Source organism: Meles meles, chromosome 8 (assembly GCF_922984935.1).
Source record: "Meles meles chromosome 8, mMelMel3.1 paternal haplotype, whole genome shotgun sequence".
In the NCBI taxonomy this organism is placed as follows: domain Eukaryota; kingdom Metazoa; phylum Chordata; class Mammalia; order Carnivora; family Mustelidae; genus Meles; species Meles meles.
Genome location: NC_060073.1, coordinates 14,815,351 through 14,840,671, shown reverse-complemented (window position 1 = coordinate 14,840,671; position 25,321 = coordinate 14,815,351). Strand labels below are relative to the sequence as shown.

General features: G+C 36.4%; 2 protein-coding genes across 2 annotated transcripts; one reads left to right on the top strand and one right to left on the bottom strand.

Annotated features, from left to right (window-relative positions):
• Window positions 1–313: 313 nt before the first annotated feature.
• LOC123949520 (olfactory receptor 10AG1-like) lies at window positions 314–9,427 on the bottom strand. Its single transcript, XM_046017038.1, has 2 exons — window positions 9,406–9,427; window positions 314–1,242 (listed from the first exon to the last, which is right to left on the bottom strand). The coding sequence occupies exons 1-2, from the start codon at window positions 9,425–9,427 to the stop codon at window positions 314–316; spliced, it is 951 nt and encodes a 316-aa protein (XP_045872994.1).
• Window positions 9,428–13,472: 4,045 nt separating this feature from the next.
• On the top strand, window positions 13,473–14,429 carry LOC123949657 (olfactory receptor 10AG1-like). The gene has a single exon (XM_046017224.1). It carries the CDS (start codon window positions 13,479–13,481, stop codon window positions 14,427–14,429), a length of 951 nt encoding a protein of 316 aa, XP_045873180.1. The 5' UTR covers window positions 13,473–13,478.
• The last annotated feature ends 10,892 nt before the right edge of the window (window positions 14,430–25,321 follow it).

The window sequence follows — 25,321 nt, the reverse complement described above, 5'->3', positions numbered from 1 at the left end:
AAAAAAACTGAAAAAAATAAATAAATAAATAAATAAATAAAATGGAAAAAAATGTGAAAAAAAAAGTAGGTAAATTTATAATATGCGGTGAAAAAAAATTGTCTTAAAGAATAGAACATTTGAGAATTGATTAATTGTCTTGTTAAAGAAGTCACAAGTGACTTCAGGCCAGAACTCTCAAATACATAACTGCAAAGGATTACATAGTAATTCTGAACGACGGTGCCATCGTAAACATGAATAGAGAGGCATTAAATGATATTTCTGCGATAACCATGAGAAAAATTTATCAAAAAAGTGATCTGTAAGATGCTCACACTGTTTTCTTGAGTAATAATTTTTTCAGTGCTGCAATCACGTCCTTGTTCCTAAGGCTGTATATCATGGGGTTAAACATCGGAGTCACTATGGTGTAGAAAAGAGAGAGCAGTTTGTCAGTTCCTGCAGAATGACTGGACTTGGGCCTTAAGTAGGTGATGGAAGCCGACCCAAAGAACAAAAGCACCACAATGAGATGGGAAGAACAGGTGGAGAAGGCTTTAGACCGGCCCCTGGCTGAGGGAAACTTCAGGATGGTGGAAATGATTTTCACATAAGAGCCAAGTATAAGTAGAAAAGGAATCATGGCAAATAATATAATGACAACATAGACACACATCTCATTAAGTGAAGTGTCCCCACAGGCCAGCTTGATCAATGGAGGGATGTCACAGAAGAAATGATTGATTTGATTAGAACCACAAAAAGGCAGGAAGAACACCTGACATGTTTGTCCTATCTGGACTGGAATTCCACCGATCCAGGCACCAGCAGCCAGCCGGAGGCACAACTCGTGGTTCATGACAAGAGGGTAGTGCAGAGGGTGACAAATGGCCACATAGCGGTCATAGGCCATCACTGCCAGCAGGAAACATTCAGTGGCTCCGAGCATAAGGAAGAAGCACATTTGAGTGGCACAGCCCAGCATAGAAATGCTTCTATCCTGAGTCCAGAGGTTCACCAGAATCCTGGGGAGAGTGACAGACACATAACAGATTTCCAAGGAGGAAAAATTTGCAAGAAAGAAATACATGGGTGTCCTGAGAACAGAGTCCACCCTCGTAATTAGTATGATAAGACCATTTCCTGTTAAGATGAATGTGTAGATGAGAAAGAAAATTCCAAATAGAATTCCCTGGAAGTTTGGAAGGTCAGAAAACCCTAGGAGGACAAACTCCACGACTGAAGATAAATTTCCTCCTCCTGTCTGGTCTCTGGGTATCATCTGTGAAAATAAAAAATTCAATGTGTGAAGTCACTTTATCTGCCTAAGTTGTAGCTTGCTCAACTACAAAATAAGAGCACTGCACTTTAAAGATGTGCATTTCCTTAGCAATGACTCCTAGGGAAATATTTGCATTTGATGTTAAACCCTGATTTAAAAAAAAAAAAAAGCTCATTCTTTCACTATTATGCACCAGAAAACATTCTTGTCGGGATTAGGTCTGCTGAAAAATGGTATATTTTCTTATCAATATTGCTATCAATAATGAGTAATGCTGTATTTTGCTATCAGCTTTGATGATAGGAATATTGAAGTCTAATTGGAATCACATTAATAAAAATAATAATATTTATAGAAAGCCATTTGACAATTTTGCTTAGAATGGCTTTTTCCATCAATTCTTCTCTCTCGTGTTATTTCTTTTAAAATACTTCTATTTATTCACATTTGGATTTAAGGTATATCAAATATTTTTTGTGACATCACGTCATTACATTTTAAGAAATGAGCTGAAGAAAGTAATTTCCTGGGTGATCTCTGTGATTTTTTTTGTCTTGTAATAGTTATTATAGCCAGTTTATTTCAACTGGAAGAAGACATTCAAAAGTGGCTATCAATAGGTAAAGAGATATTTAACAAATTGCAAATACTACGTTTAAATGTTAATTCCTGAAGTAAGTAGTCATGTTTTTCATTCAAGACTGAAGTCAAAGGGAGAAAAATCTGAAAGGGTTTACTTTTTAAAAGGGTCCAAGTGGAAGGTTGCCCTTCCTACTCTGATCCTATGTTCATTTTGCCTATTTCCATCCTATTTCATAAAGTATTCTATAAATTATGCAGAGGTCCCCGTTCCTTTAGCAGGTTCTCCTAGACAATCCAACTCCTTCCCAAGCTCTATTGTACCAAGAGAAACTTGTTGAATTCTGTAAGAGTTTAATTCATCTAGTACTCAAATAATGGAAAGTTCTGGAATGATGGTATCATTTCTGTGGTACTGAGCAAAGGCTGTGCATACATTCCAGTATCTGGGGACTGCATGTAAGCAGGTAACTCCTGGAGCAGGGATTCAACGCTGGGGTAGGTGCATTCACAGGCACTGTCTTATTCAATCCTTACAATCGTGCTGGGAGGTAATTCTATCACCATTTTACTTGTAAGGTAACTTGAACTTTAAATGTTCTATGAACCAACCAAGATCACAGCAAATAAATGGCATTATTGAGGTTTGAATTCAGGCTTGTGTGCAAGTAAAAGTCCAAATTACTTTTATTACAACATGTAAAACCAGGAGACCATAAAATATCCTTCCTGGGTACTTAACATACATAAACCACTCAACATGTGTTTGATTCATAAATGGATAAGAACTCCCGTTACGAACTGGCAAGCACCATACACTTCCACCAGTGGTTGGTGTGGGATATGCTATTCTCATACTGTGTCTGTATTCATCTCTCTCTCCCCTCACACCTTAGTCCCGTCTTTAGTCTTCTCTAGTACTCTAACCAGGGAACACTTTGAAAAGAGAGAACAAAGCAGAATTAACAAATAATTGGAAAATAAATTGGAAACAATCTACAATTTACGAAGTCACTAATTTGCTCAAATGGGGTTTGATGCAAGTTCTGAATAAGAAGTAATGATGAATATATTTTTTAATTTCACATACATTATAAAAATGGAGTTATACAATAAAGACTTTTGAAATGTAGGAAATCAGAATCATCCATGTCTACACAGTTTCTAATTCCCTCTCTAAATATTATAATATCATAAAAGCTTTCCTTAATATAACAATAGGTAGCATTTTTTTCTACGAATTTGTTAATTTTCAGCATATTCCAATAATGCCACTCATAAGCAGATTTACTAAAATATTGAAAGATATTATATATTGATCAGATATAGTTCAGGGTTTATAAATGAATCTTCAAATTTTTAAAATATTTTATTTATTTATTTGACAGACAGAGATCACAGTAGGCAGAGAGGCAGCTAGAGAGAGAGGGAGGAAGCAGGCTCCCTCCTGAGCAGAGAGCTCATTGCAGGGCTTGATCCCAGGGCCCTAAGATCATGACCTGCCTGGAAGACAGAGGGTTTAACCCACTGAGCTACCCAGACGTGAGAATTTTCAAGTTTTTAATGAAATTAAATTGAAGTAAATTGAAGACAACTGAGTTATAAAGAGTCAGTGCAGATATCCAGCAGTCTCAGAATGTAAACCCTATTCTAAGTCCACTATAGATTTCAGATTCTGTTTGGCAGTTTTTACTTGCATGATTTCATAATTAATATACATATATATGACTGATTTTATACCTTTCATGATTTTGTCTAATTTCCAAAATTTTCCAGTGAAATTATGTTTTGCAATTCAAAGTTGGTTTTACCCACGTCTTCCATAAAGCTGAACACTTTTTATTTTCTCAAATGACGCTTAAGGAATAAATGAATCAGGAACCAGATGAAGTTCAAGCAACAGGAAGGAAGGGAGAAAAGAAGGCAGAGGGGAAGGAAGGGAGAGGAAGCAGGAGATGGAAAAGTCACAACCTGAGGTTTCTTCTAAGCATTTTCATAACTAATATTTACCTTAATGATTAGTAAAATATGGTTTCCAATGTTTTTAATCCACTAAATCCATACCTAGAATTGGAGAGGAGATTGTATTACAAACATTATTTGATTGTGTGTATGTGTTCCTTCATTATGCCTAGAGACCAAGAAGGTCATGTTGCTCCTCTGAAATTAACACTGCGTTCAGTCTTTCTCAAAAGTCCTTCAAGCTGAAAGGTAAACAGAGACTTGATTCTTTTGTCCATTTAATAGATGCGATTTCATTGCAATCAGCCTTTTTTTCCTCAGGGACACAGGAAAATTTCTGTTTTATTTAGCTAATGACCTCAGAACTCTCAATCCCCTTGGTTAAGGACAAAGACAGGCAGTTACATTTGCAGTTCTGGTATGTAGTATTTCTTTAATCAGAACAAAGCTAATATCAACATTTTTAAGATTTTATTTATTTATTTGAGAAATAGAGAGCATGAGTGGGGTGGGATTCAGAGGGAAAGGGAGAAGCAGACTCCCGACTCGATCCCAGGACTCCGGGATCATGACCTGAGCCAATGGCAGATGCTTAACTGACTAAGCCACCACATACCCCTCAATAATTTTTTAATGACCTAAGGTTTCAGATTTCATGACAGTGTTTCCTTAGAAATAATAAATTATTTCATTGATGGCCGGGTACAGAATTACTTTTAAAATATCCAGCTACCACCTGACTAAGTTTTGCTATATTAGAATTCTTACTAAGAATTACTGTATTAGAATAATTTTCTTCAAAACTGCCCCAATTATTAAAACAGATTTGTTACATTATGAATAACACTACTTTTCAAAGTAGGACATTTTAAGTGTTTTTATCATTTGTCTCTCTGATCTCCTCATAGGAAAAAAAGAAAGAAAAAGTAGAGATGTGGCTTGAAATACAGTTTTAACTTTACTTCATTAGATTATTCCCTTAATAGTCTATAAATGTTTAGACATTCTGATTTTTGATACTGAAGATACAATAGCTCAGAAAACCAAACTAAAATGCAAATAAGGCCTTTGATGAAAAAGTTTATACTTACCTTTATGAACTCAATAAAATTATTTCTTTCTTTGATACAGACTGTTTTAAATGTTGTTCTCGTGAAAATGTGGTTCTAGAACATTAAATGCCATTCTGTTGAAATTAAATTTTAAACTATTTGAATATTAGGAGTTGCAAATATCTGACCAATATTTTTCTTTCAAAGCAAATAGTGCTCTTTAAAAAATACCTCTTTCTGCCTTGTGGGAATGTGTCCTCTCCCAAATCACCATTGAATTGATTTAACTCATTATATTCGCCATTCAAACATTTTGGGAAACAACCAAAAATATCTCTGGCAATAAGATTTCTTTTCAGAGATGTCTCATTCTACAGTTCTTTCAAGCATTTGTCTCCCGTACTTTTTTTTTTTTTTTAATTTTAAGCTATCTCTAGTAAATAATCAAATGTTTTTAACTAGTTAGGTATTCTTTACAGTTTTTTAAAAAATATCTTTATTGGACCATGGATTCACAGGTATTCTCTTGATCTTTACAGTTTACAGGTGCTCTCCTGACCTTTATTGTTGTCCCTAATTTGTTATTTATACATAAAGTAATCATGTGGAGAAATCAAAGGGAGATCATAAGTGGAAGAATTTATAAAGTCAGAAGTATTTGTGAAAAAAAAATTACAACTGGGATTTCAGGGAATTGTGAATTATTATTACTTTTTAAAAAAGATTTTATTTATTTATTTGGCAGAGAGACAGAGAGAGAGACGGAACACAAGCAGGGGGAGTGGGAGAGGCAGAAGCAAGCTCAGAGCCCATGCAGGGCTCTATTCCATGATCCTGGAATCAGGACCTGAGCCTCCTAGGATCAGGACCTGAGCTGGAGGTAAATGCTTAACCACTGAGCCACCCAGGTGCCCCAGGGAATTGTGAATTATAAAAGAAGCCAGTTAAATTTTCAAATAGACAAAGAATTTATGTTTCTTAAGGACAAAAGATCCCAAGTGTGACTCTTTTCTTTCCTTTTAAATCATGTAAAATTTCAAACATATAGAAGGTGGAGAGAAAAATATACTTAACCCTGAAACAATCAAAACACAGACAACCTCATTTCACTAATATCACCACCACTTCCATCTCTCACTATATCAATTTTGTGTTAATTTCTGTATAAGGGTTGACATTTATGTAGAGTTTCAATTCCTGTGTGTGTGCATGCATATGTGTCTGGTTTTGCATGTATAATCTTTCAACACCATTTTTTGAAACAATGTATTTTTCAGATGAATGGTTTTAAGCGTTGCCAAAAAACCCGTGGGTTGTATTTGGGTGGGATAATTTTTGAACTGTCTTAAATTCCATCAGTCTGATGTCTACCCCTGTACCACCACTATATTGTCTTCCTTACTCTAGACAATAATGTATACACACTGTTTACATTATATTATATATGTTACATATAATGTATACATTTACATATATGTATATATGCATATTTGTTAGATATATAGAAGATATACCCTTTTATTAACTTCAAAGGAAATTATTAAATTCAGTGGAAAACTGCAACAAGCAAATTGAAGCGGAACTACTTCCATCCCAGACCATTCAGGATAAAGCTTTAGATCATCCCACAAAGAAATAATCATGACACGTGAGGTGCCTTGTGAAGGCAAAAGGCGTGTGGATTGGATATTGAAAGAAGATAGTTATAAATAGTAACAACGACCCATGATTATTTTCAGAAATAAGAACTGTAATTATTATGAGTCTCTTCTTTTCCTCATTTTGTTACGAATATATCAAAATATCAAGAACCACAGTTAACATCACAGAAAGACTTTGCATCTTTTCTTTTTTGGCAAAAGAATAAGCATTTTGGGGTTGAAGGTAGAATACTTGTATCAGGTTAAGTAGAATTATGTCTTTTATTGTCTTTATTTGGCAATTATGTCTGACTTAAGGAAATTTTTTTGGTTGCCAAGTTGGTCAGGGATAGACTGTGAGAGAGGGTTCTTTATGTCAACATGTCTAGTCTATAAAGCCTAGGTATTCAGTCAAACAATAATCTAGGCATTGTTCTGAGGATACTTTGTGGATGTGGTTAACATCTAAAATAAATTGATTTTGGATGCCTGGGTGGTCCAGTTGGTTAAACATCTGCCTTCAGCTCAGGTCATGATCCTGGAGTGCCATGGTTGAGTCCCACATTGGGGTCCCTGCTCAGTGGGGAGTTTGCTTCTCCCTCTGACCCTTTGCACTGTTGAGCATTCTCTCTCTCTCTCTCTCTCTCAAATAAATAAATAAATATTTTTTAAAAACCTGATTTTAAGAAGATCATGCTTAATATATGAGCCTCATCCCATCAGTTGCAAGTCCTTAAAAACAAGACTGAGGTTTCCCTGAGAAAGAAGAAATCCTTCCTCAAGACAGCTTCCTTCTGAGATTTGTAAGAGGCTAGCTTGCCCTATACATCTTAGAGTTTCCAGCCCCAACAATCTCATAGCCAATTTCCTGAAATAAATCTGTGTGTGTGTGTGTGTGTGTGTGTCTCCATGGGTTTGTGAGTGTCAGTGTTACTCTCTGCTACTGCTACTGACATTTGGACACAAAGAAGGGGCTCCAATCATATCAGGCTTGGTGAGTGGAAATCCATGTTGCTGAGCATATGTATAACCCTGTCCATCCACAAGTCCGCACTGTTCATGAACCCATTGTGCAATGACTGGTATAGTTGGCAAAGAGGCTGAATAGTAACCACAGAAAGGGTTACTCTGTCCACTTATTTATTAAAATTCTCCTCTGGCTAAAACCACTCGTTGATAAGCATTCAATGTGACACATAGATCTTCACTTTTTTTTTTTTTTTTGCATGTTCAGAGAAGTCCATTCACATACCTCATCCTCAGATCTCCTTCTCATCAATTTTGAATCATATTCTTTCCAAGTCCCTTTGCAATAATATTTGTTTTTTTAGGATGTCATATGTGCACCCAAAAATATGGCTTTTAATCATTGTTTTTAAACTGTTGCTTTAAATATTGTTCCCAAATGTTTAAAAGGAAAAATAGGGGAAAATATAAATTTTTTACTGTTTTACAATTATCTATGTAATTATATGCATTATATAATTATCTATGTAATTACATGTAACTAATGCACCCTTTTTATTTTGCATATTTGAGGTACTGTATAGAAGTCTGGGCAACTGATTTTTGATAAAAATGCAAGACAGCTTTCAGTAGAAAAAAGAGTATTTGTTTTAACAAACAACACTAGAAAAATTGAGCATCCACCTAAAGTTCCCAAACCTCAAATTCATGCCTTCTACCATAATTAATTCAATGTGGATCGCAGATTTAAGCATAGAATGCTGGGATGCCTGGGTGGCTCAGTTGGTTATGCATCTTCCTTCAGATCAAGTCATGATTGCAGGGTCGTGGGATCTAGCCCTGTGCTGGGCTCCCTGCTCAGTGGAAAGCCTGCTTCTCCTTCTTCCCCTTGCTTCTGTTCTCTCTCTTGCTCTCTCTCTCTTCCTCTTTCTCTCTCAAATAATTAAAATCTTTAAAAAAATAAAATAAACATAGAATGTTAAACTATACAATAATCAGAAGAAAACATAAGAGAAAATCTTTGTGACCTGGGATTAAGATCTTAAATATCTTATTAAAGAAAACCCACAATCCATTAAATAAAGGTTTGTAAATTGGAATTCTCAGAAATTGACATGTTCAGAAAATTAAAACCCCAACCCAAGGTAGAAATGCTTGTCCATCACACTTCCCCATAAAAGCATATAGAGTATACAAAGAACCCCCAAAACTCAATAAGAATAACCTAATTAACAAATGTGCACAAACCTGAATGTGTATTTTGCTAAAGGGGATATAAAAAGGCAAATAACCATGTGCGAAAAGCTCATGTCTAAAAATTGGTGAGCAAATATATAATCCTTGAAAATGAGAGCTTTTCAAAGCACCGGCCATGATGTTTCTAAAATCTGTTTTCTGTCTCTCTGTTCATTCATCTTCACGGACATATAAATCTCCTGCTTCCTTATTTAGAACTAATATTCCCTCCATTGTATTTTGTGAATGTGCATCTATGTGTGTTTGTTTGTAGGGGGTGTTACAGAAAATTTTTCTTTTATTTTATAATTATACATTGCAAAAAGCCACAATTGACCTGAAGATATCCTTGGCTGAGAACTGGATGCCAGAACTCCTTGGCATTTTAGGTTTGGAAAATTGAAGGGGATTAATGATAGTCATAGAGTCTTAGCTGGTCACATGGCAGGACCTAGAGAAATATTTTTTAGTTTTTCTTCCAGCTCAGGGAGGGAAAGTCTCATGACTAAATTTGACATAAAGAATTATGCCTGGAAATTCTGCATACTGTTCCTTCTAGTTTGCAAGTCTAACACGGAGTGAGTGAGTGCTCCCCTTACCCCCCACCCTTCTGTCCTATGGGAGATGATGATGCTACCTGGCTAACGTGGACATGAAGACGGCAGCTCACACTGAAGGTGACATAACTGTCCCAACAGCCCTAGACTTCTTACCTCTGAATTCCTCATGATGGAGGAGTAAACTTCTCGCCAATGTAAGACACTGCACACTTGCATTTTATTGGAATGTCTTCGTTTGCATATGCAATTGTCATATGTCATATGTAGTTGTAAATTTCTGTTTTAACAACACTTACATTTCTCAATGATCACAAAAAACGTAAGAGAGTAAAGAATTTAGGGAAGGAGGGGCCTGGCCAAACGCGGTTTTGGTTATTTACCAAACTCCTTGAGTAGCAGGCAGAACGGTTTGGTTCAATTAGAAAGTGACACAGGAAAGGACGTGATCCCAAGGGAAAAGAATATTTCCTTCTTAAAGAGCACTCGGTGTTGTGATAGTGGACCGCATTTTAGAAAGTGGTTAACTTCTGTTTCAAGTAAAGGTAAATTACCTGTCAAAAATATAGTTCTCACGCTCAATCAGTAAAGGTAAGCATTCTATGTAACCTCAATTTAACCTCAATCCAAACAGGTAAGCATGAATTTCTGTCTAATACCAAATTTAGTTTACTAAGAACCATACTTTTTCGGCAACAGCAAAGAATACTTATTTACAGAAAATTTTAAAAAGGATCCTTTGTCATCGCGGTTATTCTGGTTTGATTTCAAAACACTGATTCAGAAAGCCTTTTAATTTTTCTGACTTGTTATTATAACATAAGCAAAAATACCAGGTATTTTGTAGTGTAATGGACCAACATATCAGATATTACTGACATCTGCATTATCATCAACATAATCATCACTGTCATGGTCTTTGGTGCTAACGAGTGTAGCGACCGTGTGTTAAGCATGTATTTAAGTAGTTTGCATGTATTAAATCTGGAGATCGTGTCTCCTGAAAATTTAATTACATATAACTAAGGAACGAGATAGCGAATGGACCTTATTGAAATGGGTTTGCATCCTACTAAAACCAAAGATATTCTTTGCTTGTGAAGAGTTAGGTTCCATGATAAATGAACCTGAAGATGCTGAAGAGATATGGGCATGTTTTCATTTTTATCTTAAGACACATCTAAAGGAAAGGCTTTCTGAATTGCAGTCACCAAATTCTGCCTTTTTATTCTTGTCTTCAATTTGATTTTATAAACTTGTTCTAAATATAAGCATTTTATACATCACGTTGACAGTTGTCATTGAAATCCTAATCTTCACGTCAAAAAAAAAAAACAAACAAAAAAAACAAAAAAAACAAAAAACCAGTTTCCGTGGGAAGACCAGAGAAACAAACAGAAAATATTTTAATAAAAACAGAATTCACTACATTTACCTGTATTATATAATGGTTTTCTTTCTGAGTTGTATAAATAGAGCATCTAAAGTTTTCCAGATCAGAGAAACAGGGACTATGCTGCAAGATTTGAGGAAACTTTTTTTTGGGGGGGGGGGGTAAGGTTATGTTTAGAAGGAAAGCACATGATTCGGTTAGCATTTGAATATTTGTTTTTAATTATTATATCTTTTCTAACTTTATAAATGGTTTTTGCAGTAAGAATTCATTGAATGTTCCATTTTACAAATAAAAAGCTGAGATCAGTAAATGTACAGTAAATGTACAATGTTATATTCTTTAAAAAGAAAAATTATTTTTTTAGAGAGAGAGCATTGGGGAAAAGAGCAAAAGGGCAGGAACGGGGGAAGACTCTCCAGTAGATTCTGTGCTGAGCACAGGGCCTGGGGACTTGATTCCACAACCCCAGATCATGACCTGAGCCAACATCAAGAGTTTGACACTTACATGAGGGAGCCACCTATGAACTCCTAGAACATTATATTCTTGATTGCAAGTTTTGATGTTGCTTCTCCTTGTTAATTGTTTGTTGGCATCTTAGTTTCATTTTTTTTTTCAAATGCACCACCCCGCTTGAACAACAAAGACCAATGTAGAGAAGACCACAGAATGAGAGAGCTTACACGAGGAACAGATCCAATACTGAGAATAAAGAGAACGGCAGTTTCTGAGGTCAATGGTTTACTCACCCAACATGGGGGGCATGAGGCATGTTAGTCTAAAAGATGCAGTGATTCATTCAACAAACGATTTGAATAATTGTCCAAATATTGGACTCTGTTGAATTAAATAAGTGAATAAAACATGGTTAAAAGTGTGTGTGCTGTTGTAGTGAAAAGCAGGCGTGGTTGTGTAGCCTTGTACATCACCTATCAGCTACTAATTTCTGACCATCTTAGGACCCAGTTATAGCATTTTCACGTTCCCTGTAATCAAATTTCCATTGAGTGAATTTTATATTAGTGAGGCAAGGTTTAAAAACATTTATTTAATGTGTAGTTTGGAATATATAGATTGTAAAAGAAATTGTCATTTAGTTTCCCTTTCCTCAGCCACAGAAAATCTTCAGGATGTTCAAGTTTTGCGTGGACTGTTGTTCCTGCCCCAATTCTGTCTACTTTTTTGTAGTTGAAATTGTGACCACTGTCCATATTTAACACCATTAGACTATGGTTAGAGGTGTATCTTTTCTTTGTAGTGAGTTAGTCTCTATGGGTTTTCAAATTAGCTCACTCATAATATGGAAGTTATCTAGGACATACTGAAAACAATGAAGCAAATTACTACTTCTGCAAGAGTGAATGAAAAGAGTATAATTCACACACAGACACACACATGGACACACACACACACACACACACACACACACACACCAGAGAAGACATGCTTGATCTATACCAGGAGAGAATGAGGCAGGGGAGGTATGCCTTTTGGGTGGGAACCCATGCTTACATGACTGTGTAAGGATGTAAGACTATTCCAAAGAAACAACCAATTTGGCTGATTTGTAATTTTTTTTTCAAATTTTGCAGAAAAAATACACTATGCAGTGCTTAGAAAGATGTATAGAATATCAAAATATATTTATGATCTAGTATGACAATGAGAATAGTGCATAATAAAGATGGGATACACACTTAGGTACACTCATGAGCATGAACATAGACACACATGTGTGCAAAGAAAAGATGAATGGGTTAAGAGGGGTCAGCAGAATATCAATTATTGAGGATCTGGGTAATTTAAGAATATCTCAGAGATGAGTTTTGGTTGATATTTCTTATATATGGTGTGTACATCGTAATTGAGATTGCTTCCTTAGACATAAATGCTAGATGAATCTGCCTATTAACCTCTTGAGTATTTCAGGACATAGACCATCTTAGACTTCCTCTTTCCCCTTTTGCAAAACCTGAAAAAAATGACTTTTGATTTCATGGATCTTAAACTGAAATACAGTTTTAAAGATTAAATAACACCCCATAACATTTAGTGTTTTGTTCATCAATTTCATTTTATAGTGAAATAGCCTAAGTATGCAGAATGGTGAAGCTTAAAGAGACTTAGAAATACTAGAGAAGCCCATTACTTTAAAAAATGAACCATATTCAGCAGTAAAACCAATTTAGGAGGCTTACAAATTATTTACTTGTGCAATGAAATGAATTTTGAATTGATAATAATAGAAAACAGAACTGAGAAGTGGGGAGAAAGCATGGCTGGTGAAAGAACGGAATCCTTGTCACAGTTGAACTGAAACTCAGATTTTGCAATTTTGAGTGTTCAGATGGACAGCAACATGACAAGCACTTATCTTCAGAGGCAAAGAAACCTGATAATTCATAGCAGAAATAAAAGGCAATGGGGATTTTTTTTTCTTACAAATACATTTAATAATAATGAAAAATGAGGGCACCTGGGTGACTCAGTGGGTTAAAGCCTCTGCCTTCGGCTCAGATCATGGTCTCAGGGTCTTGGGATCAAGCCCCGCATCATGCTCTCTGCTCCGCAGGGAGCCTGCTTCCTCCTCTCTCTCTGCCTGCCTCTCTGCCTAGTTGTGATTTCCCTCTGTCAAATAAATAAAATATTTAAAAAAAAACAATAATGAAAAATGTACTTTACCACTTTTAGAGCCCTGGCAGTTATAGATTTGTTTTAACAGGGAATGGGAAAGAATTGGGAGGCATGCCATCCTGTTTATGTATAAGAAGAAAAGAACCAAAGAAATCAGGGTAACTTGGACTTTTGATTCAATTGTTTCCACAGATGACTTGTGAAGAGATGAGAGCAGAAGACAATGTTTCCACAATAACAGAATTCGTACTCTTGGGATTTTCCGACCTTCCAAACCTCCAATGGTTACTGTTTGGGGTGTTCTCCATCATTTACGTTATTGTCTTAATTGGAAATAGCTTCATAATAATAATAACCAGGCTTGACGCTGCACTAGAGACACCCATGTATTTTTTCCTGGCAAATTTTTCCTTCTTGGAAATCTGTTATGTGTCTGTCACTCTCCCCAGGATTCTGGTGAACCTTTGGACTCAGGATAGAAGCATTTCTATGGTGGGCTGTGCCACTCAAATGTGCTTCTTCCTTATGCTCGGAGCCACTGAATGTTTCCTGCTGGCAGTGATGGCCTATGACCGCTATGTGGCCATTTGTCACCCTCTGCACTACCCTCTAGTCATGAACCACGAGTTGTGCCTCCGGCTGGCTGCTGGTGCCTGGATCGGTGGAATTCCAGTCCAGATAGGGCAAACATGTCAGATTTTCTCTCTACATTTCTGTAATTCCAACCACATTAACCACTTCTTCTGCGACGTACCCCCCATCCTCCAGCTCGCGTGTGGAGACACTTGGGTGCACGAGGCAGCCGTCTATGTAGTAGCTATGCTGTTTGTCACAGTTCCTTTTATGTTGATTCTTGCCTCTTACAGCAAAATCATTTCCACCATTCTCAGTTTGCCAACCGCTGGAGGACGGGCCAAAGCCTTCTCCACCTGTTCGTCCCACCTGCTGGTTGTTCTTTTGTTCTTTGGATCGGCTTCCATCACCTACTTAAGGCCCAAGTCCAATCATAAGGCAGGAATTGACAAACTGCTCTCTCTTTTCTACACCATAGTGACTCCGATGTTTAACCCCATGATATACAGCCTTAGGAACAAGGATGTGATTGCAGCACTGAAAAGACTACTACTCAAAAAGATAGTGTGACGCGTTTAATTGTAAGTGTTTTACTGCTTGCCACGCTTGTCTCAGAGAAACATTTCAAATCTCTGCATTCCTCTTTAAGAACTTAACTGCTTCCAGCTTAGGATGTACTTCTAGATACTTCTAAATACCAACCTACAACTTATTGTGCTTGGAGACAGACCAGGCAAATTCATCTCTCTTCAGTGCTCCAAACCTAAAGAATAACCCCTATATATCACCACTATAAGGTGACTAACACAACATTGAAAAAAAATTATCCTACCTCATGATTAAAATAGTAATGCATACATTTCATATGCAATTAGAATATAAATCAAATTCATATAAAAATAATTCAATCTGTTAGAATTTTTGGCTTGATTATACTAAAAATATATGATTGCTTACCTAAATAATTTCCTAAATCTTCACACTGGTATTTGTTAACATTCTTTGATTCTATAGCCAGAGATTGGAAATAGCAGCTAAATAACAATTTTTTTTGAATGACTGATTAAATAAATTAATGGGTAAATGACTATTGCTGTAACATGCCTCAGACTCCTACCGAAATCGAGAGATTTCAGAGCATCAGTAGACATTGAAAGCACATTTATTTAACCTATCATGCAGCCATGGAATTACTCCAATTATAATACCGAAAGAAAGTCTTACATTTACTTAGCTTTCTTCCTAATAACATTCTTCTATGTTTAACTTAACAATTTAGTCTCCAAAGTAATTTGTTTTGAATTATTTCACCTCTTCTTTACTCGTACTCTAAACAGTTACTCCCGTACCAATTCATAGTTTGAAAATAAAATATCTGTGAGTTTGAAAGTGAAGGAATGAGTTAGAAATTACTTGCAGAATTACGCGAAGTCTGCATATTTGCATTTGCGTTAGTGTGCCTAAACTTGCATGCCTTCAGCCCTTTCTAAAGTGTCTTAAAGTGTTAAACCTTTGAGCTGGTTTTATCAAGGAAAGAGAGCACCTGTTAACAGAACCACTAATGCCTATCCTCCCCGTTCCAGATTCTCACGTCAGTCACTGGCATGAAGAGACTACTTAGTGCTTCGGCCCCTGAGAACTTCTGTTAGCAGTTCTTTGAGAATTATGCTGTTTTGTAGTTTTAGTTATAACTGTACATATGCCTATCAAACAATATTAACTCCTGTCCTTTAATGGTTATATTTTGTTTCATCAAGCCATTTACATCCTCTACCATCTAATACAATGTACCACATTTATTTATTTCTGTATTTTATCCATGGAAGTATACATGTTTATACCTCTACTTATTTAATGTTTTATACAAGGATTTTATGTATGTCCATGATAAAGACCATGATGATGATGATGGTGATGGTGGTGGTGATAGTGATGATAAAGATGACGAATTTGGTACAGATAGTTGTGCTAGTATTTTTTGTTTCTGAAATTTAGTAAAACGGGAATCATGATATCACAGAAACAGTGCTATCCCAAAGTTCAGATAATTTAATTTAAATTAAATTAAACTAAATAAATTGTCTCTTTACCAACATCTTGAGCAATTCCTTCAGCTACTTTTCTTTTTTAAATTGCAGTTGGTTAAAGAACAGAAATTCAACTAAGTAAACCTTAGACATCTTATTGGTTTTTTTTGTTTTTGTTTTTTGTTTGTTTGGGGTTTTTTGTTTGTTTTTTGTTTGTTTGTTTGTTTTGGGGGGCCATGAATCAGGGAGCATCCAATCCATCAGGTAGAAAGGAGCTCTGAAAAGCTACCCAAGGCAAGGGATTCTACAGGGAGAAAGAAGCTGGAACAAGGAAATTACATTAGGCAAAAATGGAATTGGTTGTTGCAAAGTTACTTTCCTCATAGGGCATGGCAGGTTGGAACCAGGCAATTCACTTATGCTAACTACGTACTTCTTGATTGAATGCTTTTGGGTTCCATTTTTTTGGAAGAGACTTAACTGGAGCTAAGTTTTTTGGTTTGGTGATGTGGGGCTTGGTATAAATGTTTCCATTTTGAGCTTGTTGTCTTTAACAATTCATAATCAATAAAATTGTCACAATTTTATTTGTGACAACTGACAATCTATGTTTTTAAATTTTTTAATTTTTTATTTTTTTTAAAAGATTTTATTTATTTGTTTGACAGACAGAGATCACAAGTAGGTAGAGAGGCCAGCAGAGAGAGAGAGGAGGAAGCAGGCTGTCCGCAGAGCAGAGAGCCCGATGCGGGATTCTATCCCAGAACCCTGGGATCATGACCTGAGATGAAGGCAGAGGCTTTAACCCACTGAGCCACCCAAGTGCCCCGACAATCTATTTTTTATGAACTCCTAGGATTATTACAAAGGTCAATATCTCCCTGGCATGGAGAAGCATTTAGAAAAGTTTAAAGCACCAAAAATGGAAGTGTTGGCTGTATTTCAGCATCATTCTTAATGAAATCTCTAGCTGTGTGAGATTTTTATACTCAAGTTCATAGAGACGATCAATAGAATGCTATTTTTGATGAAAGGGGACATTCCACAATATGAGTTACCTAGGAAGAAAACCTACTTATTTACAAATTGGAACTGTTTTCCTTTTACATTATTTATGTTTAGTTTTTCAAAAATGTGCTACTCAACTATTTGCTCATCTAAATGAGGATTATGGAACAGAGCTAAATATTCCCTAGTATTCAAATAAAATGTTAATGAACATTTCTATCATTATGAGTCCAGTGCCAATTAAAAACTGTAGGATTATGACCTCCTTTATACTTAAAAAAAATCTTTGAGACCTTTGTATTTTTCTCTTTTTATATCTCTATCCCTCGTCTTCCCACTCTGTTAATTCACAATGAGGTAGCCTGTAGAAATTAGTCCTTGGATTAATTTAATTATATATTCTATTAATTGGGGTTGATCAAAAAGAAACTGTAGGGGGTGTCTGGTTGGCTCAGTCAGTTAAGTGTCTGCTTTCAGCTCAGGTCATAGTCTCAGGGTCCTGGGATCGAGTCCCACATTGGGTTCCCTGTTCAGCAGGAAGTCTGTTTCTCCCTCTCTCTTGCTCTCCCCCGACCCCCGTTCCTATGCTCTCTCTCTCCCTCCCTCAAAATAAATAAAAAGTTATAAATTTATAATAGTCAGTTATAAATTATGACATAGTTTATAAAAATGGTCATCTGACCTAAAATATAATTCTTTGACAAGCATATGATTGTTAGTAAGGGCAGCATACATATTTTTAAAGTAGAGAGCAAGAACTTATTCTCATGTATCTTTCCTTTTTTTTCTGATTTTTATGTTATACAAGTCTTCTAGATACTCCCATTTACTGAGTTCTGGCCACTGAGTACATGGGGAATGAAATACATGACTTGTTCTACAATTTGTTGAAGATTTACTTTTTTTGTCATGTCAAAAAAGCTGGGTCAATATGTACACCCTTAACAGCATATATTTTATGAAAGAAGGAAACATGCACATTCCTGTCTAAATTCATTTCGGATGAGTGTTGTTCCATGTAAAAGATTGCCTCTTCCCAAGGGATCGCATATATTTTTTCCTCAACAGAGTAACAACTTGGACATAATGTTCCTCTGAAGAATTACTTGTAAAAAAAGCACAATTACTTCTAAGAATGTAATAGAGATTATATTTTACAAAAACTATTTTTAAAAAGCTTATTTTTTCAAAGAATTGTATGACATATGAAAAATACGTGTCTTTAGAGGGTATATGAAAGATTTTAACAGGTTCACTTTAAGTCACAAAGTATTTTGTGGCCTATTTTTTTCAGTGACTTCTAGAAGCTATGGCAATGCATGGCAAGGCAACAGGGTCTTCAGTCCTGCAACCTCTGGGAACTGAACTCTGTCAATAATCTAATTGATCAAGGAAATGGAATCCCCACTAGAGCTTCTAGAAAGAAATCCAGCCCTGTCCACACCTTGATTTTTGCTCACTGAGAACCATGTTGGACCTATGGCCCACAGTGCTGTAAGGTAATAAATGTGTGCTATTATAAGTCAATTTATTCGTGGTGATTTATGACAACAGCAATAGGAAACGAATCCACAGATTCACAGAAACTGAAGCGGGAGATTCTGTAGACTGGATCGGAACATACCGATCTAAATCTTCTATCTTATAACCAAATTAACTACCGACTTTGAGGATTTGCAATACTCCACTTCCCAGCCCCCCTTCCACCTAAGTATGAGCAGATGACTCACTGCTGGCTGATGGGATGGATGTGGGGATCAGCAGGTTCTTTTTTGCTTCCATTGTCTTTTATTCCTGAAAGGTTGCAGAGGTCATATCTAAGAGTGGAAAATCAGGTAGATGAAAGAAATGTAGACTTCTGATAACATTTTAAAAGCCCTGGACTATTTATTTCCCCCATTCCCCAGAAATTTTGTTGTGTAAAGCATATAACTGTTTCATTGTATATGGCTGCATGCAATTCTAAAGGAGAAAATAACTACATATTAATGTTTCACAATGTTTGGCTAGTGCCTCTTTACTTTCAGCTGGTGTGGAAGTCCTTTCATGGTAAGAAATGTTTCCCAGGAATGCAGGTTTTGGTACTTATAATGCATGTGGTAAGGCAGCTAGTTAGCTCAGTTGGTTAGAGCGTGGTGCTAATAATAATGCATGTGGTATGATTGTGGTATGATTAAACACTTCAGGTGTTTAAAGGATGATTTCTTCACTTTGCACCTTCATCTGATGTATGAACTTCTGAGGTGATAGCTGTGAATACAAACACATTTTATCTTTTAACTTTTTAAAAAGATTTTATTTATTTATTTATTTATTTATTTGATAGAGAGGGAGATAGCAAGAGCGAGAGCACAAGCAGAAGGAGTGGGAGAGGGAGAAGCAATCTTCCCACTGAGCAGGGAGCCTGACATGGGCTTGATCCCAGGACCCTGGGATTATGACCTGAGCTGAAAGCAGACACTTAACTGACTGAGCCACCCAGGTGTCCTCAAATGCATTTTATTAGTACTTTGCAAGAATTTAATATACTCCAAGTAGCAAACGACTAGTAACAAGAAAGGTCTAAGAATCATCCACTGATATTTCAAAGAAAAGATTTTTATGTTTCTTCAGGTAAAGGTTTTATAATTATATCATGTGCCAGACATTTGATAGTTTGCAAAGAGTTTCTTCACAAATCTCTTATATTAAAATATATATATATGTATATATATATTGCACTTTCTCATCAGCTTTGCTGTACAGGTCCTGTATGATTTTTGCATTGAAAATCATTGTTAAATCTGTGCCTTTGAAGTTATTCTTTATAACTTGGCTTACAGAGAATATGAATTCTTCACCATTATTTGAAATAGTAGCCCAAATTAGGGAAAACTATTTCAAGTGTTTATGATTAACAGTACCTCTATCAGTACTGGCTCATGGTTTTGTTTCAATCTATCTTTCCTTTGAACATTCATATGACTATGATGATGAATTCCTGTAACTAATATTTCATCGTTAGGATAAAGTCTGCTAAATATTTACAAATGATCTCACAGGGAAGTATAATCTATCCTCTTCTCTGAACAGGCTTCAGTCTGTTGTATTTGAAATACAGGGCCATGGTAACATTAGTGTGCAAATATTTTAGTGATATTTGTGACATAGAAACCGCACTTATTCTGTTCTATCGTTCACTATTGTCTGTGTCCCCTTCTACAGGCTTTGCTGACTCAGTACATGAGAATGTCTGTGACAAATAGAAGGGACCTCTGGGGAGCAAGAAAGACATCCTTCCAGTGTCTGAAATTATTTTTAAATATGCAGGCTGACCTTGGAAGAGTTTCTTAAATGAAATAGCCAAGAGCGTTTGTTTGTTCAATGAGGATAAAATATATTATTTAGAGTGGATCAGGGAAATGGCATATGTAACATCTTAATGATGACTTTGTTAGTTGGTGCATTTTAAAGTTTATTTTAAATTTACATACAACAAATTTTAAATTTGCATAAGAAGTAAAATTTACTCCTTTCAGTTTAAGTTCTATGAGATTTGACAAATTCATGAAGTTGTATAATCATAAACATGATTAAGGCACAGCTCCAGCACTCTCCAAACTTCTCACCTGTTGTCTTTTTGCAGTTAGCAATTCCCACCAACTTTATCATTAGGTAGCCTTCCTCTGTTTCTCTTTTTCACTACTGTTTATAGCAGTTTTATCAACAATAGCCAAATCATGGAGAAAGCCCAAATATCCATCAAGTAATGAATAGATAAGAGGAGGTTAGCTGACGTGTTTTATGTTGAGTGAAATAAGTTAGTCAAAGAAAGACAAATACAAATGATTTCATATGTGGAATTGAAGAAACAAAACCGATGAACATAGGGGAAGAAAGAAAGAAAGAGAGGGAAGCAAACCTCTTAGACTCTTAACCATACAGAACAAACTCAGGGTTGATGGAGGGAGGTGGATGGGTGATGGACTAAACAGGTGATGGGGGTTAAGGAGGGCACTTGTGATGAGCATTGTATGTTATATATAAGTGATGAATCACTAAATTCTACTCCTAAAATAAATATTACACTATATGTTAACTAACTAGAAATTAAATACAACTTGAAAAAAACAAACCCAATGTTGTCAAATAAATAGAATCAGACAGAAGAGACTTTTAGTCTGGCTTCTTTCACTTGGCATAAAACATTTGACATTTACCATGTTGTGCTATGCATTAATGTAGTCTCTTCATTTTTATTGCTGAGTTGTGTCCCAATGTATGAGGTTCTGGAGTTGGTTTATCCTTTCCCTAGATGAAGGACATTCGTGCTGTTTCCAGTTTGGGCTGTTTTCAGCAAAGCTACCCTGAATATTTTGTCTGTAGTTTGTTTGGCTTTTTTTTTAATTTTTTATTTAAAGATTTTATTTATTTATTTGACAGACAGAGATCACAAGTAGGCAGAGTGGCAGGCAGAGAGAGAGGAGGAAGCAGGCTCCCGGCTGAGCAGAGAGCCTGATGCGGGTCTTGATCCCAAGACCCTGAGTCTGTGACCTGAGCCGAAGGCAGAGGCTTTAACCCACTGAGTCCCCCAGGCGCCCCTTGTCTGTAGTTTTTTTATGTGTAAACACAAATTTTTATTTCTCTATGATAAATAGTCAGGAGTGGAACTTTTGGGTAAATGTATATGGTAAGTAAATGTATAATTAACTTTACATAAACTTCCAATCATTCTCCAGAGTGAATGTTAATTTTGCATTCTTATCATAAATGCATGAGTGCTCTAGCTGCTCTAATCCTTGCCATCAGTAGCCATTATCATGACTTGTTCTGTTTTTGTTGTTATCCTGGGTTTTTTAAATCATTCAAATAGGCATTCAGTGAAAGCTTATTTTGTTTGTTTTTGTTTTTGTTTTTTTTCCCTTCCCTAATCAGAACTGACGTGAGCATTTTTTCATGGCCTTATTTGCTATCTCTATATCTTCTTTGATGAGATGTCTGTTCAAGTTGTTTGCCAATTTTTAAATTAGGTTGTTTCTTTATTATTGAATTTTGAGAGTTTACGTACACTCTAAATACAAGTACTTTGTTAAACAGGCGTTGTGGGAATCTATACCCAGACTATGCTTTGTTTTTTTATCTTTTCATGGTATCTTGTACTTAGCAAAAATATTTAATTTAATAAAATTCAATTTCTTTTTTTTCTTCCTTCATGAATTGTGCTTTTGGGCTTGTTTTTCTGTACTTTCTGTCTAACCCAACGTCACAGAGATTCTCCCATGTTTATTCTAAAGTATTCGCAGTTTTGGTTTTGTGTCTACATCTATGATCCATTTTACTGATATATACAAAGAAGCCAAGTGTTTTATTTCATTAATTTTCTCTATTCTTTTTCTCTTTTCAATGTCTTTGATTTCTGCTCTAGTCTTATTTCCTTTGGTCTGTTTGCTTTGTATTTATTTTTCTCTTGTTTATCTAATTTCTTAATGTGGAAGCTTGGATTATTGAGATCTCTTTTTTTTCTTTTTATTTTTTTCTTTTTCTTTTTCTTTTTTTTTAAACTAAGCTCTAAGGCTTATTCTCCAAATCACATGCTCCGGGCGTTTTGAGAGAACTTAAAGATTTTATTTATTTATTTGACAGAGAGAGATCACAAGTAGGCAGAGAGGCAGGCAGAGAGAGTGAGAGGGAAGCAGGCTCCCTGCCAAGCAGAGAGCCCGATGCCGGGCTCGATCCCAGGACCCTGAGATCATGACCCGAGCCGAAGGCAGCGGCTTAAACCACTGAGCCACCCAGGCGCCCCTTTTCTTTTTAAATGTAAGACTTATTTGATTATTTTGCTGTAACAGATAAATTTGTACTTCTCTCACTTTAAAAGAACCATATGGCAGAATTTATACGGAGGCTCTCTGGTATCATCAGGGAGTGGGAATGCAGGAATAAGAAAGGGAAGATGTCTCCATCCCCTACCAATATTTTAAAGTGAGAAAACTGTAGAATCACATGCATTTATAAGAAATAATACAAAGAGTTCCCTTTTATAATTTTCCCAATTTCTTAATAATAACATTTTGCAAAATCATTTAACTTAGTGTCACAATGAAGATACTGACATTAATACCATCACTCGTCTTATTCCAAGTTCTCCAGTTTTCGTACTCAATTGTGTCTGTGTGCACACACACCTGCAAACATACACATGTGTTCCTCTTATATCATTTCATTCATTCTGAAGAACTGCCTTAGTATATCTTCTAGGGAACATGCACTGGTGATAGGTACTAACACTATTCCTTCATCTAAGAACAGTGGTGATGTCTACAGCATGGAAATCACCAAATGCTACAAATCAGACTTCCATTTACTTCTCTGTCTTCCTTTCTATGTCTGTCTACCTATCATCTATCATCAATCTATCAATCATCTATCTATCTAACATTAGTTTATCTATCATCATCGATAATCATCTCTGTGTCATTATTTAAATCCTATCGGTTCTGCTCTGATGGATACCCCTGACTTAGATACCTTCAAAAGTCTCCATCTCCACATACCATCATGTTGGTGAGGGCATCAACATATAAATTCTTAGGGGACTATTTTTGTCACAGCACCCACAAATCTAAAATAGTTAAAATGGCTCAATGTAAAATAAAACAAGGTCCTCAAGGATTTAAAGCCATTATACAAGACTTATTTAGAGAAGGGGTGATTATCCCCACTACATCTCCATCTTGAAGCCCAATTTGGCCTGTTCTTGAAGTTGGAAATAATAGATATCATGACATTTCCACAACTTTAATCCCGTGATCCCACTCATTAAGGCCCCCACAGGAAATATTATTGAAATTACTGACTCCATCTATCAAGAACTGTTAAATATTTTGTAGTACAGATTTGGCCAATACGTTCCATTTGGTGTCTATTCCAAGTCTCTCAGAGGCAGTTTGCCTTCAGCTCTAAAGAGATACAATTCACCTTTACTTAACCATCCATGGAGAATCTCAATAGTTCTGTCATCCCATTCAATTTTTTTTCCAGAAAGATTTTATCTGCATTCAGCTTTCTCTGCAAACATAGATATGATATTGTGTATGAAGTATCCTCCTTCATCGAGATTAATTTGACAGACTCATTTTGGACATACAGACATTTATGAGGGAGCTCATATAAAGGGGGTGGACTGTTATCCCTCACACAGTAAAAGACCCCACCCCTGAAGACTATTTGGTAAGCCAGAGGTTATTCTATCCTTACCATTATAAAGACAAAGCTATTGATCATCTTAGTTCCCACAATATTAAAGCAAAGCCAACCTCTGACAGACTTCTGGGGATTCTGGAAGAAACATACCTTAGATTTTCCCTAAACCAATTTATGCTTTGACTCTCAGTGTTGCCCATTGTTAATTGGGCTTTTTGAAAAGATTTTCTAGGATCTGCCCCAATTATGATACACCTGGCTGTCCCATGAGTGCCTCCCAAAGTGTCCTTCATTTTTAGCTACCTCATTCATCCTAGAATCTCTGGATCACCAATAAGTGGCCAGAAGTTTCCCAAGGACTTCTGGTATAAGAAACTGCCCTCCTCAGCTCCATGCTACCCATCATTACAGTGGTCATTGTGAGTGCATACTGGGCTCTCCCGAAAATGGGGGCTCTCACAGGCCCTAATATCATGACCCTCTATGAGCTCTCTCCTGTGCCTTGTATCATGGAAACAGTATCCCACAAGATTAGGGCAGTTACTGAGGTGTTCCTGCTACAGGAGGAAGCTAAACTTGGGTTACAGGTATATCCCACTTTCCGTTGTGTGTGGTCTCCCCTGCCCTCAGACCCTTGCCAGAGACCATGGTGTTGAGTGAGCTACTTCTCTCCTGGACCCTCTGGATAATCATGGAGCAAGTTGAAGTCAAGTGAAGATACAAGAAAGCAAGGTTTTACACTTTACGGACAATATCCCTACTGTTGCATATGATGGAACTCTCCAGAACAGTTGCTTGTTGTCCCTTATCAGGACATCCCAGATCACATGAGAACCCAGGACGGGCACAACTGCTCAGACTTCAAGCAATCATCTTGGTACTCTGGCCAATCATCAGCTCCATATTTGCCTCTTTACAGACTTTTGGACCATCGCCAATAGTCTGACTGGTTAGCATCATGGCAGCCAAAATAATTCTTTATATAAAGTCACAGCCTCTGGCACACAGCCAGCAAGGACATGAGGCCCTTATTCTTACAATGCAAAGAAATTAACCTTGCCAACAACTTGAATGATCATGAACATAAAACCTTCTTGAGCCAAGCATTCAGAAGATGTCCCAGCTCCAGCTAAGGCTTTGGTCACAGTCTTCTGGAGGACCCCAGCTAAACCCTGTTCAGACTCCTGTCCCACAGAAACTATGAGATGATACATAGGTACTGATTTAATCTTCTATGTTTTTGGT

Excerpts from the sequence above, each read along its gene's own strand:
- LOC123949657 (XM_046017224.1), top strand. The coding sequence starts at position 13,479 with ATGACTTGTGAAGAGATGAGAGCAGAAGACAATGTTTCCACAATAACA.
- LOC123949520 (XM_046017038.1), bottom strand. The coding sequence starts at position 9,427 with ATGAGGAATTCAGAGGTAAGAA. Across the intron at positions 1,243-9,405 it reads GAGGAATTCAGAGGTAAGAA|GAGGAGGAAATTTATCTTCA; the intron begins GTCTAGGGCTGT and ends GAGACCAGACAG.